The 14,066-nt window shown below is 47.5% G+C and overlaps 1 protein-coding gene across 2 annotated transcripts in view; it reads left to right on the plus strand.

Moving 5' to 3' along the window:
• The window catches only part of LOC147096997 (aryl hydrocarbon receptor-like), a 135,061-nt gene that overhangs the window by 52,164 nt on the left and 68,831 nt on the right, over positions 1-14,066 (plus strand). The window contains exon 2 of one of the 2 annotated variants that reach the window (XM_085972717.1): positions 1,519-1,706. In XM_085972717.1, coding sequence (XP_085828843.1) covers positions 1,519-1,706 — 188 coding nt within the window. Of the gene's footprint in view, positions 1-1,518; positions 1,707-14,066 lie in introns of those variants that run through there. The other variant, XM_085972718.1, reaches the window with a different exon arrangement.

The following is a 14,066-nucleotide window of genomic DNA, read 5'->3' on the forward strand; positions in this document are numbered from 1 at the left end:
GTCGAAAAGATATCCTGGACATCTGGTCCTGCTAGGTGTAGAAGTAGAGCTCTTCTCCTCTGCTTCGTGGCAGCTGTAGAGGTATCGTCGATAATGAGTCCTTTGCCGTCGGCATAAAGCTCAAAAGACGTTAACCACCTCGTCCATCTTGGACCCAACGTGGCTGGCTCGGCGAAGCAAGCAAAATTTTGAATGCCGGTCCTCTCCATCCTAGCTAACTAAAACTTGGGCAACTACCTATTTAAAATGATTCCTTTCGTTATCCTCGTCGCCAATGTTGTATCTATGCTTTAATGCGTCCAATCAAGCATGTAGATACGTCGAATTAAATCAGAGTCAGGCAGACAGGCTTCTAACTGTGAACTTTACTTTATCGGTAAAATGGCTGACTGCTGCTTTCCCGGGTAATTCCCATAATGCAATGCACATTACATTGCGAGTTTGACACCAGTCAATACGGTAATCAATACACGGCAGGCGGGGCAGTGGGATTAGTTTGGGATTGATACAGGGCTATGGGGAGAGGGCGGGGCAGTGGGATTAGTTTGGGATTGATACAGGACTATAGGGAGAGAGCGGGGCAGTGGGATTAGTTTGGGATTGATACAGGGCTATGGGGAGAGTGGGACAGTGGGATTAGTTTGGGATTGATACAGGGTTATGGGGAGAGAGCGGGGCAGTGGGATTAGTTTGGGATTGATACTGGGCTATGGGGAGAGATCGGGGCAGTGGGATTAGTTTGGGATTGATACAGGGCTATGGGGAGAGAGCGGGGCAGTGGGATTAGTTTGGGATTGATACAGGGCTATGGGGAGAGAGCAGGGCAGTGGGATTAGTTTGGGATTGATACAGGGCTATGGGGAGAGAGCGGGGCAGTGGGATTAGTTTGGGATTGATACAGGGCTATGGGGAGAGGGCGGGGCAGTGGGATTAGGTTTGAATGTTCTAGCAAAGGTGCTGGCACAGACATGATGGACCAAATGTTCTCTTCGTGTGCTGTAAACCTTTATGGCTCTACCGTGGCAAACAAAACTGTTCCTTTTACTCCTGGATGGATGAACTAAGTTGGGTCAAATGGCCTTCCTCATCCGTCATGATCTTGCGAGATGTGAGTTAGTTGGTATATGCCCTGCCTGTTGTGGTAAGTAAGAGAAGCCTCCAGTACTTTAAGAAAGGATTTGACAAGTTCCTGAGGGAGGAGGACTTTGGAATATATAATAGCTTGGGTTTGGGGCCCCTCCATTTTACTAAATGTTGCTAAATACTACTTAACTCAATCCGGTGTCTAATCCAGCACTTTGGATCATGACAAGGCGTGTTCGCAATAGGTAATATCAAAATAGTTGGCCAATTGATGAGGGGTTGGCTATCTCCATGGTGTCCTTTCACCGGATCCGCTCTCTGGGTTTATTGAGCGTGATACCGCTGCAATTAGTTGCCTCCAAATCGGTACTTTTTGTTCGTGCTGCTGGTGGATCTAGCCTGAATCTCCTCTTGTTCTTTTCTTGCCAAACCCAGCACCGAGCAGGCAGCTGGGAATGCCGCCAAATCCAACCCTTCCAAACGGCACCGCGACCGGCTCAACTTGGAGTTCGACAGCCTGCTGAGTCTCCTTCCGACCTCCGATGACATTGCCGGGAGATTGGATAAGCTGTCTGTCCTGCGTCTCAGTGTCAGCTGCCTTCGTCTTAAAAGGTTCTTTGAAGGTAAGAGCTGTGGACTTTTGCTATCTGAATATGTCGCGAGCCGACATCGGGACTTGCCTCCCAATCCCTTTTTACCCACCAAATTCCTTTTTAAATTTAGCTCCCCCCTTTTTTGGGGGGGCATGGTGGGGGAGTGATGCGATACAGACACGAGGCACACTTGATCCAGGCTGTGAAAATGCATCATGGGATACTTGTGTACAAATGCGCTATGCATTTTAAATGGGTTGACACCCCTGCCAAGAAAGAACTTGCATTTCTATAGCGCCTTTCACGACCTCAAGGACGTCTCAAAGCGCTTTACAGCCAATGAAGTACTTTTGAAGTGTAGGAAATAGTGGTGCGAGGAGTTTGAACAAATGCTTTGAGAATTTGTACACAATGATCCCATGATGCAATCTGAAGGCCCTGGTGAAGTGTGTGTCGGGTTTGTTTTTCATTTAACAAGTCGGACGGGTTGCACCTGAACCAGAGCGGGACAAATATCCTTGCGGGGAGGTTTGCTAGCACTGTCGGGGGGGGTTTAAACTAACTTGGCAGGGGGATGGGATACAGAGGGAAGCTGAAATAGGGGGGGATGTGCTGCCAATTATGGAGGAAAAAACAAGTCAGCTTGGTAGACAGGGCAAATATATAAGGGCAAGGCTGGATGGCATCTATTTTAATGCAAGGAGTCTTGCAAATAAGGTGGATGAACTGAAGGTGTTGATAAACACATGGGAGTATGATATTGTTGCTATCACGGAGACATGGTTGAGGGAGGGGCAAGACTGGCAGCTCAATATTCCGGGGTACAGAATCTTCAGGCGAGACAGAGGGGGAGGTATAAGAGGAGGGGGTGTCGCAATATTAATTAAGGAGTCAATTACTGCAGTAAGGAGGGATGATATATTAGCAGGGTCCTCTAATGAGGCCATATGGGTGGAGCTTAAAAACAAAAAGGGGGCAAGCACTTTGCTGGGAGTGTACTATAGGCCTCCAAACAGTCAGGGGGAAATAGAGGAACAGATATGTAGGCAAATCTCAGAGAAATGTGCAAATAATAGGGTAATAATAATGGGGGATTTCAACTTCCCCAATATTAACTGGGATAGTCAAAGTGTGAAAGGCTCAGAGGGTGTAGAATTCTTAAAGTGCATCCAGGAGAGCTTTTTGAGCCAGCATGTAGAAAGTCCTACAAGAGAGGGGGCGGTACTGGACCTAATTCTAGGGAATGTGGCCGGCCAAGTGGAAAAAGTGCTAGTAGGTGAGCACTTTGGTGATAGTGACCATAATATGGTAAGATTTAAGGTGGTCATGGAAAAGGACAGGGATGGGCCGGAAATAAAGGTTCTAAATTGGGGGAAGGCCGATTTTAATAGGATAAGGCAGGATCTGGCCAAAATGGACTGGGATCAGCTACTTGTAGGAAAATCCGCATCGGAGCAATGGGAGGCTTTCAGAAGGGAGATTGAGATCATACAAGGGCAACATGTTCCCATAAATGTCAAGAGTGGTTCCAAAAACCACAGGGAACCGTGGATGTCAGGGGATATACGGGAATGGATTAGGAAAAAAAGGAGGGCTTTTGGTAGATACAAAAGGCTAAAGACGGAGGAAGCCCTAGAGGAGTACAAAAAGTGCAGGGGGATACTTAAAAAAGAAATTAGGAGATCAAGGAGGGGCCATGAAATAACACTGGCGAGCAAAATAAAGGAAAATCCGAAGATGTTTTATAAGTATATTAAGGGTAAAAGGATAACTAGGGAAAAAATAGGGCCCATTAGGGACAAAAGTGGCAATCTGTGTGTGGAGCCGGAAGATGTAGGAGGGGTTCTAAATGAATTTTTTGCATCTGTTTTCACTATGGAGAAGGACGATGTAGACATAGAAATAGGGCGGGGGGACTGTGATATGCTCGAACATATTAACATCGAGAGGGAGGAGGTATTGGCGGTTATAGCTGGCCTAAAAATGGATAAATCCCCAGGCCCGGATGAAATGTACCCCAGGCTGCTGTGTGAGGCAAAGGAGGAGATTGCGGGGGCTCTAACACATATATTCAGGACCTCTCTGGCCACAGGGGATGTGCCAGAGGACTGGAGAACCGCTAATGTAGTACCATTATTCAAGAAGGGTAGTAGGGAAAAACCGGGGAACTACAGGCCAGTGAGCCTAACATCAGTGGTAGGAAAATTACTGGAAAAAATCCTGAGGGACAAAATTTGTCTCCACTTGGAGAGGCAAGGATTAATCAGGGATAGTCAACATGGCTTTGTCAAGGGAAGATCATGTCTGACTAATTTGATTGAATTTTTTGAGGGGGTGACTAGGTGTGTGGATGAGGGTAACGCAGTGGATGTGGTATACATGGATTTCAGTAAGGCCTTCGATAAAGTCCCGCACAGGAGACTGGTCAAGAAGGTAAGAGCCCATGGAATCCAGGGTGCCTTGGCACATTGGATACAAAACTGGCTTAGTGGCAGAAGGCAGAGGGTGATGGTCGAAGGTTGTTTTTGTGACTGGAAACCTGTGGCCAGTGGGGTACCACAGGGATCGGTGCTGGGTCCCTTGCTGTTTGTGGTCTACATTAATGACTTGGATATGAATGTAAAGGGTATGATCAGTAAATTCGCGGATGATACTAAAATTGGTAGGGTGGTAAATAGCGAGGAGGGTAGCCTCAGTCTGCAGAACGATATAGATGGGTTGGTCAGATGGGCGGAACAGTGGCAAATGGAATTTAACCCGGAAAAGTGCGAGGTGATGCACTTTGGGGGGTCTAACAAGGCAAGGGAATACACAATGAAGGGAAAGACCCTAGGCAAGACGGAGGGTCAGAGGGATCTGGGTGTGCAGGTACACAGATCCCTGAAGGCGGCGGAACAGGTGGATAAGGTGGTAAAAAAGGCATATGGGATACTTGCCTTCATTAGCCGAGGCATTGAATATAAGAGCAAGGAGGTTATGATGGAGCTGTATAAAACACTGGTTAGGCCACAGCTGGAATACTGTGTGCAGTTCTGGTCGCCACACTACAGGAAAGATGTGATCGCGTTAGAGAGGGTGCAGAGGAGGTTCACCAGGATGTTACCAGGGCTGGAGCGCTTCAGCTATGAAGAGAGACTGGGCAGATTGGGTTTGTTTTCCTTGGAGCAGAGGAGGCTGAGGGGGGACATGATTGAGGTGTACAAAATTGTGAGGGGCATAGATAGGATGGATGCTGAGGAGCTTTTCCCCTTAGTAGAGGGGTCAATAACTAGGGGGCATAGATTCAAGGTAAAGGGCGGGAGGTTTAGAGGGGATTTGAGAAAGAACTTTTTCACCCAGAGGGTGGTTGGAGTCTGGAACTCACTGCCTGAAAGGGTTGTGGAGGCAGAAACCCTCACAACATTTAAGAAGCATTTGGATGAGCATTTGAAATGCCATAGCATACAAGGCTACGGGCCAAATGCTGGAATATGGGATTAGATTAGACAGGGCTTGATGGCCGGCATGGACACGATGGGCCGAAGGGCCTCTATCCGTGCTGTATTACTCTATGACTCTATGAGAAATTGGACAGAGGTTGTTGAGGCCTCGCATCCAGCTAGGGTCGCCAACTGTGGTTGGACATATTCCTGGGGGATTCATCACATGACCGTCCGGCCCGGTCAAACAACCCTTTTACCCATCTCCAATATTTAAGTGTTCAAAGAAAATGACGACAGGCAATTTAAAAAAAAAAAAAAAAAAAATTAAAAATTGCCTGAAGTCATTTTTCCGCAGCGTGTAGAAGATTAATCTTTAATTCCTGGAGACTCCAGGGCTACCCTGGAAAGTTGGCCACCCTACTTCCAACCAGCACCTATTGCAAAATGGCTGCTTGCAATTTTCTGTTCATTGAAACAAATATTTTTTCCATCTGATTATGGAATGCGATTTTAATTTTTGATTTTCCATCGGAACATGGGACTGTAGGAACAGGAGGCGGCCATTTAGCCCCTCGAGCCTGTTCCACCATTAAATTAGATCATGGCTGATCTGTATCTTAACTCCATTTACCCGACTTTGCTTCATATCCCTTGATACCCTTTCCCAACAAAAATCGATCGATCTCGGTCTCGAAAGCTGCAATTGTTCCCCAGCATCCATAGCCTTTTGGCGGGGGGAAGAGTTCCAGATTTCCACTCCCCTTTGTGTTCACATAATATTTTGTAGATGACTTTGAGTCGGCGATGACTAGTTTTTATCTCGCAGATGTCGGTTCGGAGATTATGGGTTCACTTTCCAGATGGCTGCTGGATAACCTCGCTCTCTGTAGCCATTCCAACAAGAAATTGTTCACGTGAGGAGAAAAGATCTCCACCAGAAGATAAGGTGTGGAGATGCCGGAGTTGGACTGGGGTGGACAAATGTAAGAAATCACACAACACCAGGTTATAGTCCAACAGCTTTATTTGAAATCACAAGCTTTCGGAGCGCTGCTCCTTCGTCAGGTGAAGTGGAGAGATGCATAAAAACAAAGCTTATATAGTCAGAGAATAATGTCAGATGTTTACAGGTAATCTTCCTAACTGCCATTTATTTGACCCCTGGTGACCCCACCTCATTGTTCTTTGATGTAATGTTTTCCTGACTGACCTGTTTGGACACCATTTACACCTTTGATTGCTGTGATTATCTCTCTGCCGAGGTGTGATAAATGGCAGTTAGGAAGATTACCTGTAAACATCTGACATTATTCTCTGACTATATAAGCTTTGTTTTTATGCATCTCTCCACTTCACCTGACGAAGGAGCAGCGCTCTGAAAGCTTGTGATTTCAAATAAAGCTGTTGGACTATAACCTGGTGTTGTGTGATTTCTTACATTTGACCAGAAGATAAATCTGCGTTTTCTGCCCATTGCGTGACCGTTGCAAAACACTGCAATACGTTTTCACTCGTTGACCATGCTGCCTTTTTAAAGGTTCTGCACTGTCTTGGGGCATCTTGTGGATGGGCAGCCTGCCCTGGCAAAAGCTGCTGTTTTCAGCCTTGGGTGGGTGCTGGGCAGTGGGCAACAGCTCAGTTTTTGCTTCCCAGTGACTTATTTTTTTGTGTAAATGATTGAGTTCTTTTTTAACGGCGGGTAGAATGGGCAAGATCAAGGATATGGCGTGGGCACCAAGTGGCATCATTCTGGTGCTCCTTGGCCACAAGAAAGGAGAATGCAGAACAAGGTGTGCTGGAATATCTCTGTGCCAGTTAATAAACACGCTTCATATACAGCTATGTGGGAGGGAGAGAGAGAAATAACGACATGTATTTGTGTCCATTTCTCTCCTAAAGTCACCGGGGCCGAAAGTCCGATCGGCCAGCTCTGCTGGCAGTAGTGCTGCGAAGTAGTTTTTAAAAATCATTCTTGGGATGAGGGTGTCACTGGCAAGGCCAGCATTTATTGCCCATCCCTAGTTGCCCTCGAGAAGGTGGTGGTGAGCCGCCGCCTTGAACCGCTGCAGTCCGTGTGGTGAAGGTGCTCCCACAGTGCTGTTAGGGAGGGAGTTCCAGGATTTTGACCCAGCGATGAGGAAGGATCAGCGATATACTTCCAAGTCAGGATGGTGTGTGACTTGGAGGGGAACTTGGAGGTGGTGGTGTTCCCATGCGCCTGCTGCCCTTGTCCTTCTAGGTGGTAGAGGTCACTGATTTAGGAGGTGCTGTCAAAAAATCGTGTCGATAGTAACACACTGTAGCCATGGTGTGCCGGTGGTGGATCATCATAGAATCATAGAAATTTACAGCACAGAACGAGGCCATTCGGCCCATCTTGTCCATGCCAGCCGACAAAGAGCTATCCCGCCTAATCCCACTTTCCAGCACTTGGTCCGTAGCCCTGTAGGTTACAGCACTTCAAGTGCATAACCAAGTACTTTTTAAATGTGATGAGGGTCTCTGCCTCTACCACCCTTTCAGGCAGTGAGTTCCAGACCCCCACCATTCAGTGGGTGAAAAATGTTCCCCTGAAATCCCCTCTAAACCTCCGACCAATTACTTTAAATCTCTGCCCCCTGGCTATTGACCCTTCTGCTGAGGGAAATAGGTCCTTCCTATCCACTCTATCTGGGCCCCTCATAATTTTATACACCTCAATTAAGTCTCCCCTCAGCCTCCTCCGTTCCAAAGAAAACAACCCCAGCCTATCCAATCTTTCCTCATAGCTAAAATTCCCCAGCCCAGGCAACATCCTTGTAAATCTCCTCTCTACCTTCTCTCGTGCAATCACATCCTTCCTGTAATGTGGTGACCAGAACTGCACGCAGTATTCTAGCTGTGGCCTAACTAGTGTTTTATACAGTTCAAGCATAACCTCCCTGCTCTTATATTCTATGCCACGGCTAATAAAGGCAAGTATCCAGTGTGCCGCCTTAACCACCTTATCTACCTGGCCTGCTACCTTCAGGGATCTGTGGACACGCACTCCAAGGTCTCTCTGTTCCTATACACTACTCAGTACCCTACCATTTGTAGTGTATTCCCTTTCCTTGTTAGCCATCCCCAAATGCATTACCTCACACTTCTCCAGATTGAATTCCATTTGCCACTGTTCTGCCCACCTGACCAGTCCATTGATATCTTCCTGCAATCTACAGCTTTCTTCTTCATTATCAACCACACGGCCAATTTTTGTATCATCGGCAAACTTCTTAATCATGCCCCCTACATTCAAGTCCAAATCATTGATATATACCACAAAAAGCAAAAGGACCCAGTACTGAGCCCTGTGGAACCCCACTGGAAACAGCCTTCCAGTCACAAAAAGTGGAGGGACTGGATGTTCGAGGTAGTGGGTGGGCTGCCGATCAAGCGGGCTGTTGCTCCCTGAAGACATGAACCCCATCCCAAATTGTGAGGGTGGGGTGGATACTGCCAGCACCTGTAAGGACGCTTCAGCGGAATCCATCCTTGAAAGGAAGAGCAGCCCACAGCCGCCCTGCCATAGGTTTCCCGCCCCCGAGGCCCTTCTTGGGCTGAAGAAACAACAGCGTAACAAATCTTCTGCTCTGAAGGGAGCCATTTTCAGGCACCGCAGAAGTAATGGATCCCCTCTAGGATTGATTACTCTTGTCTGCAGAGTGCTTGGGACCTTCCCAAAGGCCCAAATTCCGCTGAGGCCCGAATGGGGGAAATTCCCAGTGAAGCCAGGGAATTCCTCAGACACGCCCCTTGACCTGGAATGGGAGGGGACAATATCTAGCCACGCTCCCCCTCCCCGCCCAGAAAATATTAGGATCTTAGAAAAGGGGCAGAATCCCCCCGGAAACACACTCCACCCCATTTCCCCGAATTCTGAGATTTTCCAGGGTTCTGTCTTGGGCCTGACTGGAATTTCGTGGGCCCTATGTCTTGCTGTGTTCTGGTTCCCTGGCAACTATGTGGGAATCTATCCTTCATGTGAGCCTGGACATTGAGTGGCAGTCGGCTATTTGGCTGTGGAGGGCATAGCAGCGGAGCTTGTTCCTGTCCTCGTCCGGTGCTCATATCCAGTAGAGATGACCACAAGGTGCGGGTGGCCTGGCTCCTTTATCTTTTTGCCCTCGCTCCCTCAAAGCATTTTAACAAATTTGTGCACTGCAGGAATATTCCAGCCTTGAAAGCGTTAATCCGATAGAGATTACCTGTCGCTCTGAGAGCTGGAAAGTGCGTGGTGTGTAAATAGGAAGGAGTTGTCACGAGATGTTGATTTGAGCTGGGCTTCTCATTTCTCAGACTGAGATTTCTTTGTGCGGGGGTGAGATTAGTAACACAGATAAGCAAGTCTCGTGATCTGGTGAATAATAGCATCCTTTCTCTAGGTAAAGACTAAAGTTGTTCAGTCACCTTTCACAAGATGAGAACTGAATTCTCTTGCATCTCCCCATGCCATAAACTGAGAGAATTGGATTAGTTGGCTGTCCATGTCTGCGCCCGTCTCCCCCGTCCGGCTGTTTGTGCCCGTCTTCCCCGCCCCCGCATAGCCGTCTGTCTGTGTGTCCGTCTGTCTGTGTGTCCGTCTGTCTGTGTGTCCGTCTATGTGTGTGTGTCCGTGTGTGTGCATCTTTGTCTCTGTGTCTGTCTGTGTGTCCGTCTGTCTGTGTGTCCCCGTCCCTGTGTGTCCCCCTGTCCGTCCGTGTCCCCGTCCGTGTGTGTCTGTCTGCGTGTCCCCGTCCCCGTGTGTCCGTCTGTGTGTGTGTGTGTGGGGTGTCTGTGTGTGTGTGTGTCCGTGTGTTTCCAATAGGAAATGGCTCACCATCTGATGCTGTTTGATTTTTCTGGGGATCCTTGCTGTTGGTGTTTTTGTCGGCCCTTCACCGGCAGCTTGTAAATATTTGCCATCTGCTTCACGCTCTCCCTGTTTTCAGCTGGTATTGTTTAATCAGGCCTTTCGTGTCAAAGTCTAGCCTGGATGTGAGCCAGTGATTGTTAATGGCAGATTGAGGAATGTAGGGGCCAGTTTGTTTGTGCTGATGGAGTTCATCAGCGATATCTTATGACAGATTATCTACGGCATTGTGCCTTTCTCTATTTGTTTCAGCTAGTTTTGTTTGCCTCTAAGTTACCCAACAACTACCCACGCACACTTCAAACGGGAATCACTGCATCGCAATCATGATCACGAACTCGACCTGAGCTGAGTTGCTTTTTGTTCCCACCCCTAGCTTTGAGTCACTGAGACTGACAGTTGCGTTTCCCTCCCTCCCCCAATGCTGCCTCAGCTAATTTAGCTCCGTCAAACCTGGGGCCTACCTGGTCTGTGTGGCTTAGTGTCGAACTGTGCGGTCCAGTTACCCACTGATCCACCAGGGGACCCTTTCTCTTTTCCTTTTAAGTATTGGCTGGCAGACTAAGGAGCCAATTAACATTGCCACGCAATGCTCGCATCTTGAGATCTGGCCCTCCCAGATTCAGTATTTTATGAGTCTGGGTGAGAAGAAAATGATCAGTTTAAAACTAACAAGGAATCACGTGAGCAAGGAAGCGTATTTTTTTCTCGCCCTGCTTCCCACAGCCCCACCCCCACCCACCTCCAAGTTTCTCTCTTCCTTTCCTGAAGGCAGTGTCTTCTTGCTGGGGTGCGGTGCCGGGGCCACGCCAGTACCTCACCCATGTGACCAATCTTTGTGTGAGCCCTATTGGGCTATTAAACTGCAAGCAGCAGCAAAGCAAATTCTGTCCTCACTCGACACGCACACACTTCCAGCAGATGTCACTGGATAGCGATTGGAACTGGGGTGTGTCATATGCACTGTGTATTACCCTCTGATGGGACCAGTAGTCCTGCTGTGTTACACTCACCATGTATTACCCTCTGATGGGACCTGTAGTCCTGCTGTGTTACACTCACTGTGTATTACCCTCTGATGGGACCTGTAGTCCTGCTGTGTTACACTCACCGTGTATCACTCTCTGATGGGACCTGTAGTCCTGCTGTGTTACACTCACTGTGTATTACCCTCTGATGGGACCTGTAGTCCTGCTGTGTTACACTCACCGTGTATCACTCTCTGATGGGACCTGTAGTCCTGCTGTGTTACACTCACTGTGTATTACCCTCTGATGGGACCTGTAGTCCTGCTGTATTACCCTCTGATGGGACCTGTAGTCCTGCTGTGTTACACTCACCGTGTATCACTCTCTGATGGGACCTGTAGTCCTGCTGTGTTACACTCACCGTGTATTACCCTCTGATGGGACCTGTAGTCCTGCTGTGTTACACTCACCGTGTATCACTCTCTGATGGGACCTGTAGTCCTGCTGTGTTACACTCACTGTGTATTACCCTCTGATGGGACCTGTAGTCCTGCTGTGTTACACTCACCATGTATTACCCTCTGATGGGACCTGTAGTCCTGCTGTGTTACACTCACCGTGTATTACCCTCTGATGGGACCTGTAGTCCTGCTGTGTTACACTCACCGTGTATCACTCTCTGATGGGACCTGTAGTCCTGCTGTGTTACACTCACCGTGTATCACTCTCTGATGGGACCTGTAGTCCTGCTGTGTTACACTCACCATGTATTACCCTCTGATGGGACCTGTAGTCCTGCTGTGTTACACTCACCGTGTATCACTCTCTGATGGGACCTGTAGTCCTGCTGTGTTACACTCACCGTGTATTACCCTCTGATGGGACCTGTAGTCCTGCTGTGTTACACTCACCGTGTATTACCCTCTGATGGGACCTGTAGTCCTGCTGTGTTACACTCACTGTGTATCACTCTCTGATGGGACCTGTAGTCCTGCTGTGTTACACTCACCGTGTATTACCCTCTGATGGGACCTGTAGTCCTGCTGTGTTACACTCCTTGTATATTGCCTTCTGAAGGGACATGTTTGAAGCTGTTCGGACAGCTTTTGCTGATTAAGTTGGTTGATGTGACCATGAACATGCATCTGTGTAAAGTTACAAAAGCTTCTAATTGATTTGTTCCTCCTGCTCAGGTGGATATTCTTATCAGACTTTGATTTCTGTGCCAATGTCTGTGTCTGTCTTACAATGTGCATGCACCAGTTTCACACGTGTCGTACTTTGTGACTTCTCATTTCAGTAGCTGGAGTCTAGCCCACAAGCAGACAGTACCGCCATCACATTGCGGAAAAAAACTGAAGTGACAAAAAAGAAGTTTCTGTTTTTACAGATCCGGCTTTTGATATTTCGGAATGTGGGTGCAAGCACTGGTGACGCGAGATTTATTACTTACGGGATTGCCCCCAGAAAATGTTTTTTTTTTGCTCTGTTGTAATTCTCCCTTTTAAACCACTACTAATTTCTCCAGCAACAATTTTCTCAGGGAAGTATGCAGAGGTGTTCCCCAGGGGTCAGTATTGGGACCACTGCTCTTCTTGATATATATTAATGACCTGGACTTGGATATACAGGGCACAATATCAACGTTTGCAGATGACACAAAGTTTGGAAATGTAGTAAACAGTGAGGAGGATGGTAGCAAACTTAAGAACATAAGAAATAGGAGCAGGAGTAGGCCAATCGGCCCCTCGAGCCTGCTCCACCATTCAATAAGATCATGGCTGATCTGATCCTAACCTCAAATCTTCTATCACTCTGCATCCACCCGAACCCATGTGATCTCCCGGGAGAGGCGAAAAACCAGATAAAGACCCAATGGCCAATTTGGGAGAAAAAAATCTGGGAAATTCCTCTCCGACCCATCTAGGCGATCTAAATTCTTCCAGCAGATCTCTCTGTCCCTATATTTTCTACAGTACTTACCTTCTGTAAAGGCGATCTCCACCCCAGCCAGGAACAGGAATAAAACCATCTCCTGAAATCTAACAGAATTAGAACACAGTAGGAGCAGAACCAGGCTACACGGCCCCTGGGCCCGCTCCACTACCCACAGGGCCATGACCATTCCGAACCCAGACTCATGTCCAATTTCCTGCCCGCTCCCCGTAACCCTTTATTCCCTTTACTTCTAGGAAACTATCTATTTCTGTTTTAAATTTATTTAATGATGTAGCTTCCACAGCTTTCTGGGGCAGCAAATTCCACAAACCTACCACCCTCTGAGTGAAGAAGTTTCTCCTCATCTCAGTTTTGAATGAGCAGCCCCTTATTTTAAGATTATGCCCCCTAGTTCTAGTTTCACCCATCATTGGGAACATCCTCACCGCATCCACCCGATCAAGCCCCTTCACAATCTTATATGTTTCAATAAGATCGCCTCTCATTCTTCTGAACTCCAATGAGTAGAGTCCCAATCTACTCAACCTCTCCTCATATGACCACCCCCTCATCCCCGGGATTAACCGAGTGAACCTTCTTTGTACTGACTCGAGAGCAAGTATGTCTTTTCTTAAGTATGGACACCAAAACTGTATGCAGTATTCCAGGTGCGGCCTCACCAATACCTTGTACAACTGCAGCAATACCTCCCTGTTTTTATATTCCAACCCCCTAGCAATAAAAGCCAACATTCCATTGGCCTTCTTAATCACTTGCTGCACCTGCATACTAACTTTTTGAGTTTCGTGCACCAGGACCCCCAGATCCCTTTGTACTACAGTACTTTCCAGTTTCTTGCCATTAAGATAATAACTTGCTCTATGATTTTTCCTGCCAAAGTGCATAACCTCACACTTTCCAGTATTGTATTCCATCTGCCAAATCTCTGCCCACTTACTTAGCCTGTCTATGTCCCTTTGCAGGTTTTTTATGTCCTCCTCACTCACTACTTTCCCTCCCATCTTTGTATCATCTGCAAACTTTGATATGTTACACTCGGTCCCCTCCTCCAAATCGTTAATATAGATTGTAAAGAGTTGGGGACCCAGCACTGACCCCTGCGGAACACCACTAGTTACTGGTTGCCAATCTGAGAACGAACCATTTATCCCAACTCTCTGCTTTCTGTTAG

The sequence above is a fragment of the Somniosus microcephalus genome, chromosome 33 (genome assembly GCF_052327205.1).
Source record: "Somniosus microcephalus isolate GS21.2 chromosome 33, FLI_Smic_1.0, whole genome shotgun sequence".
NCBI lineage: Eukaryota > Metazoa > Chordata > Chondrichthyes > Squaliformes > Somniosidae > Somniosus > Somniosus microcephalus.